The sequence below is a fragment of the Pan troglodytes genome, chromosome 16 (genome assembly GCF_028858775.2).
Source record: "Pan troglodytes isolate AG18354 chromosome 16, NHGRI_mPanTro3-v2.0_pri, whole genome shotgun sequence".
NCBI classification, from domain to species: Eukaryota; Metazoa; Chordata; class Mammalia; order Primates; family Hominidae; genus Pan; species Pan troglodytes.
Genome location: NC_072414.2, coordinates 70,395,575 through 70,415,168, shown reverse-complemented (window position 1 = coordinate 70,415,168; position 19,594 = coordinate 70,395,575). Strand labels below are relative to the sequence as shown.

Here is a 19,594-nt window from a genome sequence, read left to right as displayed (position 1 = left end):
GCTGGAGTGCAGTGGCATGATCTTGGCTCACTGCAACCTCCCCTCCTGGGTTCAAGAGATTCTCCTGCCTCAGCCTCCTGACTAGCTGGGACCACAGGGGCGCGACACCACACCTGGGTAATTTTTTGTAGACACAGGGTTTCACCAATGCTGCCCAGGCTGGTCTCAAACTCCTGAGCTCAAGTGATCCACCTGCTCTGGCCTCCCAAAGTGCTAGGATTACAGTCATGAGCCACTATGCCCAGCCAACATAGAGCTCTTAATGCAATAGGAAAAGATAAGAAACCCCCTAGTAGGAAAAAAATGTTAAAAATATATACAGGGAATTAACATAAGAAATATGAATGACTAACGAGTATATGAATGGTACAAATATACTAAAATAAAAATTTTAGTTTAAAATGAGATCCCATTTTTCTGCTTACAGTCGTCAAAAAGATGAATTCTATTTACAGACAAATCTTAAGAAAAGTTTGCTTTCTTAGTAATGGTAAGAGAGAATGGTACTTAGAGATCACCATTTTCACTAAATTTACTTCTTTTAGTATAACAGGGAATATATATAAAAATTCAATTCAGTACTTAAGTGTGAAGGTAACATAATAGTAATTGGGTGGGAAGGAGAATAAATTTGATTTTCTTAACTGGAAAATAACCTGGTATTAATAAACATTAAGAAAAACAATCTCATACTCAGGCACTGGTTGCAAATGAAAAGGACACAGGATGGGTGTATTCTCAATCTGCGAAGAAAATGTTCCTGAGTTTCGGCCTAGTTCTCCAGAATCACAAGATCCTCGGCAGGTAGTCTGGCCTCTGCAGGGAAGCTTCTTAGGCTGCACTTTAAGTGGAGAGAGCTTTCCTGCTTTCTGCAGGTCACCACCTCCAGGATTTGGTGCATTCTGTATTGCACTGTCATTCCAAAAAGAAAACAAAATAAAGCCATTTAAAAGGGACACAAATTTAGCTCTTAAAAAAAAACGCACATTAGCAACGCTATCTGGAAGTAACTGAATGATGTTTAAAGGCTAATGTATCATTTAACTCAGGTTTCAAAGGCAAATCTCAGATTATATATATATAAAAAAAGAAACAGGTCATTTAAATTTACAGAAATGAAAACAGAATTCTAAGCGTCCAGTAAAATCACTTTCATATACTCTACTAATTTAAATAACTTTTAGCAAGTACTGGAATAGATTTTTTCCCCCTAACAACTTAAAAGAAATTTAGAGCTACAGTTTATCTCGAGGGCAAAACCTCTCTCATGGGCTATAATAAATTGCAGTCTTATTCTACTACTCCAGGGAATGTTTTTAAAAAGTTACTTTATGGCAACAGAAATATGTCTTCTCTAGTTTGGTCTTGGTCAAAGGGGCCTTATAAATACAAGAAACTTATTTCAGAGGAAGGAAAATAGAGCTTTAGTGAGTTCAATGTTTTTAATCACCAAATAATTAAAAACATTCATGACTCACATCTTTCGATTCTTTCAGAAAGACAAGTAGGTTAAAAAACAAAAAAGGAAACAAAGACTGAATACAGAGGTTCACTCCAAAAAGCAGGTCCTAGGCTTATTCACTTCTATCAAAAACGGCAGCAGAAATACACGAATATGAAAAAAACCCCACCACTCCATAAACTTTTCACCAGTTTTAGCTTTTATATACTAGCCAATACTAAATTTAGCATACTTTTCTCTGCCATAAATTATCTCTATTCCTTTTCCTCTACATGACACATTTCCAGCCAATTAACTTGCATGGCTGTCTATAAATATCTGCATTGAAGTACCATTTACTGAAGTCAATTTGTAAAGAATGGTCAACTGTAAGATCTGTCGGACAAGCAGGATGGACTTTCTCAGGATCACCTCCAAGAGTTTTCACTGCCTCCCTCATAGCAGCAAAATCCACCATTGCTGGTATTCCACTAAAAAATAAAGAATGGTCAAATTATAGTCCAAATTGTTTTTTATACATGCTTAATAAATGATAAACTTTTTCATTTTCATATTTTAAAAAGTATCCCTGTCTAGTTTACATTCATTTTTCATAATGTACTTTATAAGTTAGGAGTATCCTGTTTAATGAGAATTAACATTAAACATTATCTGAGAACTGAAGTACTTGGGCAAATATGCCAAAAATAAGAGATAATTTTTGAGGCATAAGCAAACTTCAGGGAAAATGCCTGTGAAACTCTTGCCATGTATTTTTTTGATGCACCCTCCCCTTTCCCTAGTTCCAACCCCTTCCCCCTAGTGCCTTCGTGTTGCCCCAAAGCTATCCACAGTAGCTTTTGCCATTTTACATTCATCCACCCATCTATCCAGCCAACTATACAACAAGCATTTATCAAATGCCTTCAGTGTGCTAGACACCAATGGTACAAGGCCAAATAAGACATAGTTCTGGCTCTCAAAAAAATTTTAGGGAAGATAATGATTAAAGAATAGTATCGTAAGTACTATAATAGCTGCATACAATAACAGCTTGAGCCCAGGAGGTCGATGCTGCAGTGAACTATGATCACATCACTGCACTCCAGCCTAGGTGACAGAGTGTGACTGTATCTCAAAATAAGATCAAGTTTTCAATATGTTAAGTTTGAGAAACCTATTGGTTATGTGGAAATCATAAGCAGGTAGTTAAGAAAAGCAGTTTCTGAATAAATGGTGTAAGAAATATCATTTATTTCTTATGCGGCTATGTATCGTAAGTACCATAATAGCAGCATACATAGGGTACAAAGAGCTGTGGCACACAAACCAGATTTGAGTGGGTGGGTGAAGAGGATGTTCCAGCTAACCTCTACGCCTCTTTCAAAACTCAGCTCAAGGTTAACTCTTCCAATAAATAATCCTTGGACACCTAGATCAGGCAAAATCTTTCAGAGTATGGTAAAGGCTCTGGATTTTAAGTGTGATGGAAGCCAACTGGTATATGGAGGGATAATACGACTTAACATTTGTAACCAAGTCACTCCATCTACTGTGTAAAGAACAGACTATTGATTGCAAGTGTGACAGCAAGGATACCAGTTAAGAGACTATTGCAGTTATAGTCCAGGTTAAGAGAGAATGGGACTAGAACCACAATGACAGTGATAGAGATGGAAAGAAATAATTGGACACAAGATATATTTAAAAGGTAGCACTGACAGAGCTTGCTGATAGACTGGGTTAGAGGGTATTAAAGAAAGAGAAAAATCAAGGCTAACTCCTAGATTTGAAGCCTAAACAAATGGGAGTGTATGGTGCCATTTACTATAACAGAAAAGACTTAGAAAGAAATAGGTGAGTTGAGATAGACAATCAAAAACTCAAGTTTTGATGGCTGGGTACGGTGGCTCATGCCTATAATCCCAGAGCTTTGGGAGGCAGAGGCAGGAGGATCGCTTGAGCCCAGGAGGCTGAGGCTGCAGTGAACTATGACTGCATTACTGCACTCTCGCCTAGGTGACAGAGTGAGACTACCTCAAAATAAAATCAAGTTTTCAATATGTTAAGTTTGAGAAACCTATTGAGAGATCATAAGAAGGTAGTTAAACAAAAGCAGTTTTTGAATAAATGGTACAAAACAGTGCCTAATTTTTAATGAATTGCTTCAGTTTAGAAAGGGCAAAATTTTTAAGTTTATAAACTAACCTTAAAAAAACAAACAAAAACAAAACAAAACCAAAAAAACAGAGCCATCCATTAGGAAGTCTGATTTTTTATTTTATTTTTTATTTTTAGAGACAGGGTCTTGCATTGTCACCCAGGCTGGAGTGCAGTGGTGTGATCACAGCTCACTGCAGCCTCAACCTCCTGGGCTTAAGTAATCCTCCCACCTCAGCCTCCAGAGTAGCTGGGACTACAGGCATTCACCATTACATTCGGCTAATTTAAAAAATTTTTTTGTACAGACAGCGTCTCACTATGTTGCCCAGACTGATTGCAAACTCCCAGGCTCAAGTGATCTTCCTGCCTTGGCCTCCCAAAGTACTGGGATTAGAGGTATGAACAACCACACCTACCCAAGAGTCTGAATTTTAAAAAGGAAACACACTCTAAGAGTTCATTCACAAAAAATAAACCCATTACTCACGTAAAATCTTGAAGAAGAACACGGGCAGGGAAAAAGGGCACTTCAACATTGCTTTGTTTGGTTTTCCAGTCTAAAATGTTCATAACATCTTCCTTCGTCATTAAAAAGCCATCACAATTTCGTACAGCAGCTTCCAACAAGACCCGTATTGAGTAAGGCAGAACATCTGATTCAAGAAAATATTACTATTAATAAGCAAACAGTCATACCTATATATTATTTTTTAAATGCCATAGCAAAAAGTTAGACAAAGACAAAAATGCACTGTTTTCTCAATTTAAACAATTCATTTTTAGCCTGACAAACTAGAGTATAACACCATTCGTGTTAACATCAGGTGTTTTGTAACTGACTTTCCTGTACATAACCTCAAAGCCTTGAAAAAAGCAGAGATAAAAACCTTCATACAAGAGCTGCATTAATTTAGGAATATCATACTGCAACTATGACAAATACTTCACATTCAAGGAATTCACAGAAAAACTAAAAAAAAGCACAGAATATCAGAATTCAATTCAATAATGCAGACATCCCCTGGTATGGCAAAAAGAAAATGATTAAACTGTATAAATGTCTGTAATAAACTTAAAATTTTCCATCAAAAATGATTAAAGTTTAAAAGTAAATTGGAATGCCTGAGTGAGTAAAATTCATTTCACGAAAACTTTGATTCACTCTTAATTACTTCAAGGACACAATTGAGAAAGTGATTTCAATATTTTTAAATTTTCAATCATATTAAATTCTCACACCAGACTGTGCCACACAAAAGTGTTTCCTTAGGATTTAAAGAGAAGACTGAATTAATATGGGGTTAGTTGAATAAATCACTGTAATCCACACAATGGATTACCATGCAGCTGTTTAAAGGAGTGAAGAGTTACATGCTGATAAACAGTGAGCTCCAGAATATATATCATTAAGAGAAAAAGCAGGGCAGAACAGTGTTTATAGTATGCTAACTTTCCTGTAAGAAAGAGAGTTTAAAAACATATCCATAATATATTATTTTAAAATAAACATAAGATCATCAAATGTGTATTATGAGAAATATAATTTTAAAAATATATTAGCATGCATATTTTAATAAAAAGAAACAATGAAAGGATAAACAAAAAAACTAAGCATATATCTCACACGGTATTTCCACTGTACTTCCTTATTGGGAGTACCTTTTTGGTACAAAAAGGTATCACAAAGAAAGAAAACTATATTCAGTCATTAGTGCTGCTATTCAAAGATTGTGACTGGTGTAACAAGCAGCAAGCAAAAAAGTACTTTTTGTTACTATGGTTTCAAGAGCACAGAAGTATAAAATCAGAGTAGCTAATGAGAGCTAAAGTAACACTAAGTATTTTTTTGTTATTTCACAGGAGCGTTTGCATTTCCTGCTCACTGGGTGAGGTGGAGGGGGGCGAGGAGGAGGAAGCATGCAGAGAGAAGACTTCTGGGCCTGTGAGTTACAATAGTTCAGATTGTCTAACCATTGTTCTACATATGTAATTTAGTTAATACTGTTGTGTGTAAAGGATAAACAACTCCTAAGGCTCAAAGTATGTTAAAAGTAGAGGCAGTAAAATAATCCGTTTTTAAACATCCTTTTTTTTAGGAAGGCCTGTCTTCTGGGAGTGGTATTTGTTAACCTACTTCTAAGAGCTAGATGCAGTAATGTACTTAGTCACTGAAATGATAGAAGAGGGAAAAGGGGTGAAGGGTAAGGCTCTTTACTAGTGTCTCCATATCCAGAGGACAGGTTTTAGATTTTAACCATAGGTCTCTATGTGCATTTTTGGTAACTCATCTGTTTACTGTGAACAAAGTTCAATCTTTATTTTGCAACATCTAAGCTTTATAGATGTCCTGAGGTGACAATGTATGATAAAAAGCAGAGATAGTGAGTTAGCCAATTTGTAAATATCTTGGTATAATTGATGGAAAAGACGCATCTTGAACATGGAACTGTTAAACCACCTAGGTAGCGTGTATCAGGACTCATTCAATAGGTTGGCAGCTGAACGGCAGAAGGTAGCTTTGGGGTTCTGAACTAATAAATATTCATGATATGTGAAAAAGCATGATACATACTGTATGATCTCAATCACATAAAAATGGATGTTATGTATATACACACACAAGACCTAGAAGGGCATGTCAAACTGCTTATGATTGTGGATGACTCTGTTCCTCATTTCTTGTGTTTTTCAGTTTCCAATAGCGCACGTTAATTTTTTTTTAAATGAAGCTTATTTTTAAAATCTGGAAAAAAAAAAATCACAGTAGCCAAGTTAAGTCCTTACATTTCAATTATAAACATGGATACGAACTCATGATTTATTTTTCTCTTCCTAAAAATTAGGTATTTTCTAGCTCTGTCACTGAAAATGCCTAGAATAACAACCCAACAGTAACAAACCCTTAACAACTGTTTGTTGTTTCTAAACACTATTTCCTAAACACACACAACAGAACAGTTTTTCAGAGAAATGACTGATTCTAATCTGGAGAAGGATTTGTACAAAATGAGCCTGGGATATCTTGTGTCCGAAACCAAAGAAGTTATCAAAGACTAATGGGGACACTAACGGGTCAATCTGAGCATCAAAATGAGTAATAACTATAATTCACCAAAATACATCAAATATATAAATAGCCCTTAGTTCATAATGACTCTTAAAAAACCTTTCATTGATCACCAATGAGAGTTGCTAGGGCATCAACTCATTACTCTGAAAACTGACAAATAAAGGGGGAAAATCAATAGTTAATATTATCTTTCCTTCTTTCAGGTAACCAAACAGAGAAAAGTACTTTGTTATAGAAGAATTACAGCTAGTAAATGTGGAAGAAATGATGTAATTTGAAAGATCACCAATGTGCAACACCTAATGAAATAATGGATCTAGATAATGGTCACAAATGGGTGCTAAAATCATTAGGATTTATGTGGATGGGGAGCTTACAAGCTGGTAACACTCATACCCACTTAGCATCACCAAAAGTAAGATATTAGAGATATTATTTGCCTCCTGATGAAACAAAAAACTACATGTTCCAACTAGGAAGTGTTCTTGCAAAAATAAGGACATAAATAAACCTGAATCTAATTAAACCTCTAGCTCTAACTTCCAGTTAACTGAAAACATGGGGGTTAGTAGGAAAGTAAAATGAAACCCCAAAGAAGCTATCAGCCAAATCTAGAATGTGGGACATTCTACAGGATAAAGAACCTAGGTTTTTCAACATAAAAATGGCACGAAAAAAGAGGAGAGGAAGACTATTACAGATTACAAGAAACTTAAAAGACATAACAACCAAATACTGTGTTGGCCCTATTTGGATACTGTTTCAACAAACGAAATGTAAAAATGTATTTTTGAGATAACCAGAAAAATCTGAATATGAACTCAGTTTGAGATTTTATTAAGTGGCCAGGCACGGTGGCTCACCGCCTGTAATCGCAAAATTTTGGGAGGCCGACGCAGGTGGATCACTTGAGGTCAAGAGTTACAGACCAGCCTGACCAACATGGCGAAACCCTGTCTCTACTAAAAATACAAAAATTAGCCTGGCATGGTGGCATGCACCTGTAATCCAAGCTATTCAGGAGGCTGAGGCTCAAGAATTGCTTGAACCCGGGAGGCAGATTCCACACTGAGCGGAGACCTTGCCACTGCACTCCAGCCTGGGCAACAGAGCGAGACTCTGTCTCAAAAAACAAAAACCAAAAAAACCAAAACAAACAAACAAAAAACCCAATTATATTAAGGGATTACTTAATTTTGTTAGGTATAACAATGGCACTGTGATTTTTTAAAAAGTCCTTTTATATACCAGCTATGCATATGGAAGAATATTTACAGGTTAAAATATGGTAAAATATATGAAACAAAAGATTGGCAAAATGCTAATAAATGGCTGACAATTACATGGTGGGTTACAAAAGTATTCTCACGCTACTTTTTTTTCCCGTTAAGAATATACTTACTGGCCAGGTATGGTGGCACATACCTGTAATCCCCGCACTTTGGGAGGGGGGATTGCTTGAGTCCAGGAGATCAAGACTAGCCTGGGCAACATGGTGGAAACCCCATCTCTACTAAAAATACAAAAAACTAGCCAGGTATCCTGGTGTGAGAGTGTGGCTCCAGCTCCTTGGGAGGCTGAGATGGGAGAACCACCTGAGGCTGGGAAGTCAAGGCTGATCTTGCCACTGCACTCCAGCCCGGGCAATGGGAGTGAGACCCTGTCTCAAAAAACAACAACAAAACGAATATATTTATTGACTTTTCTAGTATGTTCCAGCACTAGGTGAACAAATGAGACGTGGTATCTGCTCTTATGAAGCTGGCGCCTACTAGGAGATTCAGACCATAAACAAGTAAACAAATAAATATTTAGAAACAGTGGCAGGTGCTATGAGGGAGGTGAGTAGGGTTCAGGACAGAAAATAACACCCTTAGATGGGGTGAGTGGTGAAGGCACCTCTGAGAAAGCGTGATGACCAGCTGGGAACGGTGGCTCATGCTTGTAATCCTAGCACTTTGGGAGGTGAGGCTGGAGGATCATTTGAGGTGAGGAGTTTGAGACTAGCCTGGCCAACATAATGAGAGGCTTAATTTTTTTAGAGAAGTTGTAGGTTCACAGCAAAACTGAGAGGAAGGTATAGAGATTTCCCATATACTCCCTACTCCCACACGTACGTAGCCTCCCACACTATCAACATTCCCCACCACAGCTGTATATTTATTACAATTGATGAACCTGTATCAACATATCACAATCACCCCAACCCCACAGTTTACATTAGGGTTCACTCTTAGTGTTGTGTATTTCCCTACTTTCATGTTTGAAATTTTTCACACACAAAGACTCATAAAGTTGTACGTAAAGTAGAAAAAGGATTACAGTTATCAGAAATACTAGATTCAAAGCCTGTATTTACTACAGGTATGGCCTTTGGAAAGTGACTAAGTTGATACATTTTCTCACTAAAATGGGACTGTCAGCTACCTAACAGAGATGTGAAGAATATCTTCCTTACCTCATCTATCTAGTTGGTACATGTAAAGCTCTCAAATTACAATAAATAGTTGGCACTTAACCAATATTAGTTTCCATCCTTACTTCAATCAGAAACATAAAAATTCCCCAAACCAAGGGGAATTACAGGGGAAAAAAATTTTAATAGAACATTTGGAGATAATGAGAAGGAAAATATTATCACAGAAATTATATACAAGATTAACCTTTTATTTAGATAATTATTATGGAAAAACAATCTCAGGAATATTTTTTGTTTATAAAAGTTATAAACCCACTAGAAAAAAAGTGACAGGGTGAGGCAAAGCCAACAAAATTTTGAAAAACAAAGTATTACTAGATGGATGACTGGTAATGGACTGAGCAGAACAGAGGAGAGACAGCTGAAACATAAATGTCTACATGGGGGAAAGGCAAGCAGAAACAAAGCTTAGGAAATCAGGATTGCCTGAGATTTCTTATGAGGAGTGTTAAAAGCTAGCAGACAATGGAAAAATGCCTTCAAAATTCCAAATGAAAATAATTTCCAACCAAGAAATTTACACACAGGAAAACTATCAATTAATCAAGCAAGGTCTCAAAAATGTATTTCTCAGGCATCGTTTCTTAGGAAGCTAGTGGAGGACATGCTCTATAAAATCAGAGAGTAAACAAAAAACAGAAAACCACTACATCTTGGAGAGTCTCCAAAACAAAGAGAGAGCAGACTCTTCTACAACGGCTGTGCAAGCTACAATGCAGTCAGTCCCAGATGGACCAGAAGATGAAGTCCAGATAGCATGTCATCAACAGAAGAAAAAAAAATAACCAATAGATTACATGATTATACCAGGAGGAGGAATTTAGTTCTTTTGGAGAGTTCAGAGATGATTTATTCATAAGGACATAGAGTACTAAGCAAACAAAAAAAGGCAATCCATTAATCCCAGGAAAAATACAAAGTTATATGAGAGATGAGATACAATCATCATTACTACAAGGATTGGCTAAGAACATTTATAGTCATAACATAAATGCTCAACATTGATTCCACCAAAAATTATGAGTTGCATAAATATACAGAAGAAGTGCCAAATTACCATTTTCACAGTACAAAACTACTAAAGTCTAAAATTGGAAAATCAAGAAAGAGTAGTATAAGAAGGGCAATTTAACAACATGGAGGAAATTACCTGAAGAAACAGTCAAGAGAATTGAAAATAGTATTCTCTGGGGAGTAGAAATTGGGGACAGGGCAAAAGGCTACTGTTTTAGTTATAACTTAACAAGTAGGGTATTAAAAAATTCTTATTTAAAAATTAAAAAGCAATTATCAAATAAGAGTGCTACGAGAAAACACTAATCACAAATGTATTTTTTTTTTTTTTGAGATAAGGACTTGCTCTGTCACCCAAGCTAGAATGCAGTGGCACGATCATGGCTCACTACACCCTTGACCTCCTGGGCTCGGGCAATCCTCCCACCTCAGCCTCCAGAGTAGCTGAGCTACAGGCGTATACCACTACGCCCAGCTGATTCTCGTCATTTTTTTTTGTAGCAATAGGGTTTCGCCATGTTGCCCAGGGAGTTCTCGAACTCCTGGGCTCAAGCAATCCTCCCACCTTGGCCTCCCAAAGTACTGGGATTACAGGCATAAGCCAGCCACCACACCTGGTCCCACAAATGTTAACTCAACATTTTGTCATGAAGAAGCACCAACTATCTCAAATTTGTCTAGATTTGTAAAAGTAATGACTAGAGACCTACTGCCAGGGAAGATGCAAATGAATAAAAATACCACTGTCTCTCAAAACAAAAACAAAATTTCTTATTTCTCCCTGTGGTAGCCAATCTCCAAGATGATACCAATAATACTTGCCTTCTGATAGTCATGCTCTCATATAATCTGTACTGAAATCAGTTCTGCTTGTCTGACTCAATAGAGTATGGCAGAGATGACAGTGTGAGCCTTCCAAAGCTAGGCTATAAAAGTATTTTGGCTTCAACCTTCCTCTCTTAGATTACTCGGTGAAAAGCCAGCAGCCTATTATGAGACTATTGAGCAGCACTGAGGAGAGGCCCTTATGGAAAAGAACTGAAGCCTCTCCATCATCAGGGAGCGCCAGCCTGTCAGCCATGTGAGTGAGGCCTTGGGCCAGGACTATCCACTAAGCCACTGCAAATTCCTGACCTACAGAAACTGTGACTGTCATAAATCTTTACTGTTGCTTTTGGTTTGTTATGCAGTAATAGATAACAAATATCTTTTCTTCCTCAACTTTTCCAACAATATCATCTGCAGTTGTTTATTTAGGACTAAGGGGCAGATGCAGAGGTGCTTTATATAAATTATTCCATTTAACCCTTAAATTAAACCTACAGGTAGATATTCCAGTAGAAGAGTTACAACAATAGAGAGTAAATTAGCAGATGTGAAAAATGGACATATGCTCTGGTTTCTTTCTTTTTTTTTTCAATAGAGATGGGATTTTCCTATGTTGCCCAGGATGGTCTCCCAACTTCTGGCCTCAAGCAATCCTCCAGCCTTGGCCTTCCAAAGTGCTGGGATTAAAGGCAGGAGACACTATGTCCGGCCTTGGTTTGCTTTTTCAACAATATTAATTCTACGTCCCCACTTTCAAACAGGTATAAAGTTCAGGAAGGCCCATTTATTTCCTTTCTTCCTCCCTACTCTCCCCATCTCACCTCTACATACGCTCTTGTGCTCCAACTATACCATCTTGCAAGCTTCCTAAACTTCAGAACCTCTCTGATCCCAACTCTTACCACATCTGTTCTTCAATACTGTGGGGACTTTCTCCTTACTTGTTGGCACCAGCCTATCCACGCTTTCCTTACTTAGGCAGTTAGGGTCAATGTGGTTCAATCTCTCACTTCCCCAAACTCTACATTTATTTCCTCTTTGTTCTTTTACCCCATTTGCCCAAGAAAACACCAATCCTGTTCTTTTTTCACCCCGTCCCCGCAGCTGGTCCACTCCGCATCACCTCCCTGCTTAAGAACTATTCTCTCTTTTTTAAAACTAACTTTACTGGCTGGGCACAGTGGCTCATGCCTGTAATCCCAGCACTTTGAGAGGCCAAGGTAAGAGGATCACTTGACCCTAGGAATTCGGACAACCTGGGCAACATAACAAGATCATCTCTACAAGAAAATAAAAAATTCATCAGGCGCAGTGGTGTGCACCTGTGATCCTAACTACTAACGAGGCTGAAGCGGGAGGCTCCCTTGAGCCCAGGAGGTCAAGGCTGCAGTGAGCCGTGATCATGCCACTGCACTCCAGCCTGGGCGACAGAGTAAGACCGTGTCTCTAAATAAATAAATAATAAAACAAGTCCTAAGTTTATTAAGGCATATTGTATATATCTTATAATTCATCCTTTCCAAGTGTATGATTTAGCGATTTTTGTAACGTAAGTTTACCAAGTTGTACAATCAACATCATAAATCAGTTTTAGAACATTTTCATCATCCCAACAGATCTCTCATGCCTATTTACTGTTAATCCCTCTCCCCCTCCTCTCCAACCCAAGAAACCACCAATCTACTCTATGCCTTTCCTGGGCATTTCATATGAATGAAATCATAAAATAAAGTTTCTTATGCCTGTATTTTTTTCACTGAGCCTGCTTTTTACAGTTCATCCACATTGTAGCAAGTATCTATAGTTAATTTCTTTTTACTGCCAAATAGTATTCCATTGTATACCAAAGTTTTGCCTATTCATTCACCCACTGCAGGACATTTAAGTTGGTTTCAATTTTCGGCTATGAATAACGCTGCTAAGATCATTTGAAAATCTTTGTGAAATAAATGTTTTCATTTTTCTTGGATAGATACTTAGGAATGATATTGCTGGGCTACGTGGTAAATTTATGTTTAACTTTTTAACAAACTGCCAAATTGTTTCCCAAAGTGGCTGCACTATTTTACATTCCCACTAGCAGTGTATGAGGTTTCCCATTTCTCCATATCCTCCCCAACATTTGTCACTGTCTGTCTTTTATACAGTACCCATTCTAACAGGTATGAATGGTAATTTGTTGTGGTTTTAAGTTTTATGTTGAGGAGGAAGAATGAGGAAAAAATTCCTAAAACATCAACGCAGAGAAACTGGCACTAATGTAAACACGTGATTATAACCTCAATCAGGTCCTCACTATTCACCCAGAAATCCTAATGTTTCTCTGATCTGCTTATTTTCCCACACTCCACATCAATTAATTCTTATCTTCATCCACTCTCCTTAAAATTTAATCTCTTTTTATCTTCTAGAGGACCTAGCCCCATTTCCTACCTCACTGATAAATAGAAACTAACAGTTCCTACCTCTCAACTTCCTCCTACTATACCCACAAGCCTTGCTGCCTCTGGATTCACCCTTTCACCAGTTAAGGGAGCTGTGGACTTCCTCCTACTAAATGATAACTTCTCTATAGGAGTTTTGCATCCTATTTCCATTAACCATTTTAGGACTCAAGAGTCATCAATCATTTCCTCTCTCCTTTTTTTGCAAACTGGTTTGCAATTCAACTGGTTTCTTCCCATCAACATTTAAACAGCTCCTAGCCCCAGTTGACAATAAAAGTACTGCTTCCTTCAAATTCTCTAAAAGTGCCCACTTTTCTACCTTCCACTCACCTTAGCCCTAATCAATATTATTTCTATCCTTAAACACGAATGAAGCAGGTCTAGCTAGAATCCCAACAGCCTTGTAGCAATATTCAACAGAGCTAATAATTACCTCCTTTTTGAAACACTCTTTCTACTGGATTCCACAGCACCATCCTCCAGTTTTCCTTCTAACATATTGTTGGAAGACAATTTTCCATGTCTCCCATCTCACATTTCTTCAAGACTTGTGAACAGAGGCAATGACTACCTTTGTTCCAGACTATTTTTTCAGATATGTCTATATAGTGAATAGTTTTCAAATACACGATAGCGTCTTGCTCTGGAGCAAAGAGCAGGCATGCTTACTACCCATTATAAAAGACTTGTGTTTCCTAAGCCACAGTTCCTTTTCTGTATGTAACACAACACCTGTGTGTGCAGGTGTTACCTGGCCTTCTTCAACATTACCCTATAGAAACTAGAGCTTGGGAAACCAACATAAATACTGTTAATAAGGATAATGCTTTGCTGTGAGTAATAAACTGTCCATTGTCTCTGATCCAGGAGTTGGGTGCCTCCTGCCAACATATATGAAACTACGTCAGGCTAATTTGTTAACTTCCAAGGAAGGTAAAATTTTAGATCCTTTATAGTTCTTTTTCATTTTTTTAAAATAGAAATGGGGGTCTCACTATGTTGCCCAGGCTGGTCTCAAACTCCTGGGCTCAAGAGATCCTCCCGCCTCAGCCTCCCAAAGTGCTGAGATTACAGGTGTGGGTCACCATGCCAAGCCTCCTTTATAGTTCTTAACACTTCTAGGTAGGCCTATCTTCCTTGTTAACCTCTACTCCTTTATCTGATATTTAAATGTAGGAGTTCCTCAGAGTTCATATTGAGACTCACTTTTTTTCTTACTCTATACTGCTTCCTCCAGGGAGTACAACTGCTCCTATGGCTTCAATTATCACTACATCTACACTAATAATTCCAAAATATTTTCTGTAGTCCAAGTCTGTCTTCTAAGCTCCAAAACCACATGCCCGATTCAGGAGGTGAACATGTTTACTTTAATACTGGTATGTTCCCAAATTCACTAGTACCTAAACTTGAACTCAGTGATTTCCCCTCTGCCCCTTCCCCTTATCATCACCTCATCTTCCATTCCCTAGCACAGTAAATAGCACCACCATCCTTCCAGATGTTTATGCCAAAACATCGAGGCATTTTCCTCAATGCCTCTCTCCTACATCTTTTTGTCTTCTATCAATATCACCATTAAATCTAGTCCCAACCACCAGTACATCATCTCTCACTTAGGTTCCCTAGGTGGTCCCCCAACCCTATACTGTGATTTTCGAAATGTGGTCCTAAACTGCTGATGCCTTAGCAGGACTCAAAGCAGTGGCACCAAATTGTACTACAGGTTGAGTATCCCTAATCCAAAAATCCAAAATCCACCAGGTGTGGCGGCTCACTCCTGTAATCCTAGCACTTTGGGAGGTTGAGGCGAGTGGATCACCTAAGGTCAGGAGTTTGAGACCAGCCTGACCAACATGGTGAAACCCTGTTGGACGCAGTGGCTCACACCTGTAGTTCCAGCTACTAGGAAGGCTGAGGCAGGAGAATCGCTTGAACCCTAGAGGCAGAGGTTGCAGTGAGCCAAGATTGTGCCATTGCACTCCAGCCTGGGAGACTAGAGTGAAACTCCATCTTAAAAAAAGAAAAAAGAAAAAAATCCAGAGTGCTCCAATGAGCATTTCCTTTGAGCGTCAGTGCTCAAAAAGTTTCAGATTTCAGATTTTCAGATTAGGGATACTCAACCTGTAGTACTCGTATTGTTTATTGTCACACAAAATACCAGTTTCACTTAAAAATGTCCCTAAGAAGCAGAAAAACTGTTAATTTTATTAAATCTCAACTGCTGAGGTCAAGTCTTAATATTCTGTGTGACAAAAATGAAATATATTTATACAATATTTCTACTTGAAAACAAAGTACATCAGTTGCTTGCAGAAAAACTCTTGTATGATTGAGCTGCAAGCTAAAATTAAGCTTTTTTTTTTTTTTTAAAGAACAGTTTTTCACTTGAAGGAACTGACAAACTATGGTTATTCAAATGTGTACATTTGGCAAAAAGTTTCTCAAAAGTGAATGAAGGCTGAGCACGGTGGCTCACACCTGTAATCCCAGCACTTTGGGAGGCCAAGGTGGGTGGATCATCTGAGGTCAGGAGTTCGAGACCAGCCTGGCCAACATGGTGAAATCCCATCACTACTAAGAATACAAAAAATTAGCCAGGTGTGGTGGTGGGCGCCTGTAATCCCAGCTACTCGGGAGGTTGAGGCAGGAGAATCGCTTGAACCTAAGAGGTGGAGGTTGCAGTGAGCCGAGATTGAGCCACTGCACTCCAGCCTGGGCAACAGAGCAAGATTTGAATGAAATAAGCTTCTACAGTCTGCTCATTACATTATTGGTCTTTGAGAAATAAGAGTTCATCAAGTTATGCAGAACTTCCAAATGTGGACACCATTACATTGTATATTAAAATACACACACACACACACACACACACACACACACACACACACACACAAATTTGTTAATATCACCACAGCCCTCTCAACTTAGGAGCCGGAGTTCCTACATAGCTGTACGCTCTGAAGGCATCCTGCCTGTGCCAGTACCTGGACTGAGGCACCCCCGTAAAGAAGGCCTGCTGCTCTGACAGCATGTGGACTACATCTGTAAGCTGCCTCGAGGGTCATATATTGAGCTGTCACTCCTTCTACAAGCCCCGACATGGCCCATGAGCTCTGAAGGGCTCTTGCCCCCTACCAGCATCTGTTTTCCCAACGCATGCCCACACCACTAGTTCCTGATCATCAGATCCCTGCCTGCACTCCAGAGGGTGGCCTACTGCCTACCCAGCAACTCCAGACCAGCTCCAACCTGGCCAAAACCAATATACTTCTCTGTTATCTGTGGGCCAACCCACACCTATTCCAGTGAGTTCTGAACCTCTTCCAAGTTTGTCCTTCCTTGGGTATTCTCCCTTAGCCCTACAGTATTATATACAATTATCCCGTATTACAATTACTCTTACCATGGTTAATAATTATGTATATTAAGCTTCCTCTGTTTAACCTATTATGTGGTTTCTATCTCCTGACTGGACCCAAATTGCTACAACATAGTATTGTACTTCACATATACTTTCCATGTATGTCCCCATTACTAAACCGTGTCTTTTCTTTAGCACAGATGCTATCTTAGCCATCTTTCATTTGCTAGAAATATACAAGTACTCAATAAATATTAGCTCAATAAATTAAATCATATTGTTGAGAGACTTATGCAACAAGTAAAAAAAATGCACTGGATTACGTCTGCCTCTTCTAATCAGGAATTTCTAGAATTCTATGAATCCATAAAGCTAACCCTTTAAGGACAGGTAATTAAAAACGCCATGGAGGAACTGGGATGCTGGTAATTTAAACTGGTTAAGTATAGTAATTCGTGTCATCACACTTCTAAAGTAAGCTGATAACAATAAATATCCTTTTGATCAGTTACTTAGTGGAAGATCCAATAGGTGGTTCGGCTCTGAAAAAAAAATGCTCAGGTCTGCTATTTGTATATGGGAAGCATCCGATGAAAGGCAAACCAAGGCTCCCAAGACTGCAGATTCTACTATTCAAGGCTAAATAGCTGCTGCAAAGATTAGAAAACACAGTGTATCTCTCAGTACAGAGGTCACAAACTCTGTTTCATGTCTGCTGGCTTGCAGACATGTTTTGCTTGTTCTGCAGAGTTTTAACATTTTAAATTTAACTGCCAACATTTAAAAAACTACAGGTCTTTCAATCAGAAAACTTTACAATACCAACCTTGTACTTCTGCTGGAACTTAGTAAGCACCTACCTCTCTATATAGGACATGTGCCTTCCTGTTTGCCACGCAATTCCCAGCAGAACATTTCACTTGTTTACGTTGCCTCTCTGATCCCTATAAACATGAGCTTGCAACCCCTGCTGTAATAGGTTTTTACAAGCACAGGTTTTGGAATCAAGATTTTTGTTCATGCTTCTGTTCCACCACTTAGTAGGTAACGGTAATTAGTTGTGGGACCTTGGCCAAGTGTATAACAGAGCTTATAGAACTGGATACGGTAAATACATACTCAACAAATACTTAAAAAAATTTTTTTTATTACTGACATTACTAAACCGGGAAACAGAATGGTATTGGAAAGAAAAGGCGTTGGTCTTGAAATCAGAAGATATGAGTTTAAGACTAAGTTTCCTCACCTAGAAGATATGTTGTGACCTCAGGCAAATTACTCAGATTTTTAACCTTATCTGTATTATCTGTACACGACAGATTTAAAACTATCTTCCGTGCTTATCATGAAGCAGCACACTGAAGTAAAAGGGTTTTGATATTTGCAGAAATGGAAAATTCCAAGTTCAAGCAGTAGTGAAGAAATTACCCATAGGGAATATTAGTACTCTAGTAAGCAGGCTTTAGATAACTACATGTAACAGAGAAACCCATCAGCCTGAAGGAAGGGGGAAAGACTCTGAAGCCACAGGTTCTCTAGGCCTGCCAAAAGCCCTCAAAGAGATTCCATCTTTGGAGTCCAGACTGGGAAAGGGGGCTAGGACACCAGAGCAGAAACCAGCCAGCATAGCTACAGGGTAAAGCTAACCCTGCTGAAGGCTAGGGGCCTGGAGAAAAGATAAGGAAGCTGTTCTAGAAGGCCCTGTAATCCCATCAGGCCTGGCAACAGGACTAACCCATGCCTATGTCTGACTAGAGTCAAGTAAGTGTTTCTGTCTCTAACCAGAACCAGGCGGGATAGGGCTGATTTCCAATAAAGAAAGTCTGACCTCCACAGAACAAGACCTTGTTTCTTCAAATAAATAAATAAATTCTGACCTTTTTTTTCTCTCTTTTAAAATATATTGCCATTGGGCCCGGCGCGATGGCTCACGACTGTAATCCCAGCACTTTGGGAAACTGAGGCAGGCAGATCACATGAGGCCAGGAGCTCGAGACCAGCCTGGCCAACATGGTGAAACCGCATCTCTACTAAAAATATAGAAATCAGCCGGGCGTGGTGGCGTGCACCTGTAATCCCAGCTACTTGGGTGGCTGAGGCACGAGAATCACTTCAACTTAGGAGGCAGAGGTCACAGTGAGCTGAGATCATGCCACTGCACTCCAGCTGGGATGACAGAGCAAGACTCTGTCTCAAATAAATAAATATATACATACATACATACATACATACATTGCCATTGAGAGAGTCTGAGGAAGCAGAAAACAAAACAGATTCCTGCATAAGATTTTGTTTTTTCACCTGTACTGGCACGTCCTCAGAATGCCTATACCACAGCCCTCTTTCTAAAAAGTTCCTTCTATACCAATTGCTGGTGGGCTCTGTGTAGCCTTGCCATCCTGGCATGAATAGCTGGGACCTGGAGCCAGCCTTCCAACAGACAACCAATTTACAGTCTGGCCAGTGGCATAGGGAGTTCGCCAAGCACAAATGTCACGTCCAATAGGCTGCCTCAGCCTCGTTCTGTGATACCTTGAACTTGACTTAGGAAGAAGGCAGAAAACAGATGGAAACAAAAAAGAACCAAGAGAAAAAGAAAAGCAGAATAATGGGCCGGGCATGGTGGCTCACACCTGTAATCCTAGCACACTGGGAGGCCAAGGCAGGAAGACTGCTTGAGGTCAGGAGTTCAGGAGACTCCCGTCTCTATAAAAGATAAAAAAAAAATCAGGGCGGGAGTGGTGGCTCACGCCTGTACTCCCAGCACTTTGGGAGGCCGAGGCAGGTG

The 19,594-nt window shown here is 39.0% G+C and overlaps 1 protein-coding gene across 5 annotated transcripts in view; it reads right to left on the bottom strand.

The window, feature by feature from the left end:
- Nucleotides 1-19,594, bottom strand: part of IREB2 (iron responsive element binding protein 2) — a 63,790-nt gene that overhangs the window by 34,036 nt on the left and 10,160 nt on the right. For 3 of the 5 annotated variants that reach the window (XM_063794250.1, XM_523125.8, XM_063794249.1), the window contains exons 3-5: nucleotides 4,092-4,257; nucleotides 1,795-1,932; nucleotides 694-912 (exon numbers count right to left, since the gene is read on the bottom strand). In XM_063794250.1, coding sequence (XP_063650320.1) covers nucleotides 694-912; nucleotides 1,795-1,932; nucleotides 4,092-4,192 — 458 coding nt within the window. In that variant the 5' untranslated portion in view covers nucleotides 4,193-4,257. Of the gene's footprint in view, nucleotides 1-693; nucleotides 913-1,794; nucleotides 1,933-4,091; nucleotides 4,258-6,176; nucleotides 6,348-19,594 lie in introns of all 5 variants that reach the window. The other 2 variants (XM_063794251.1, XM_063794252.1) reach the window with 1 other exon arrangement.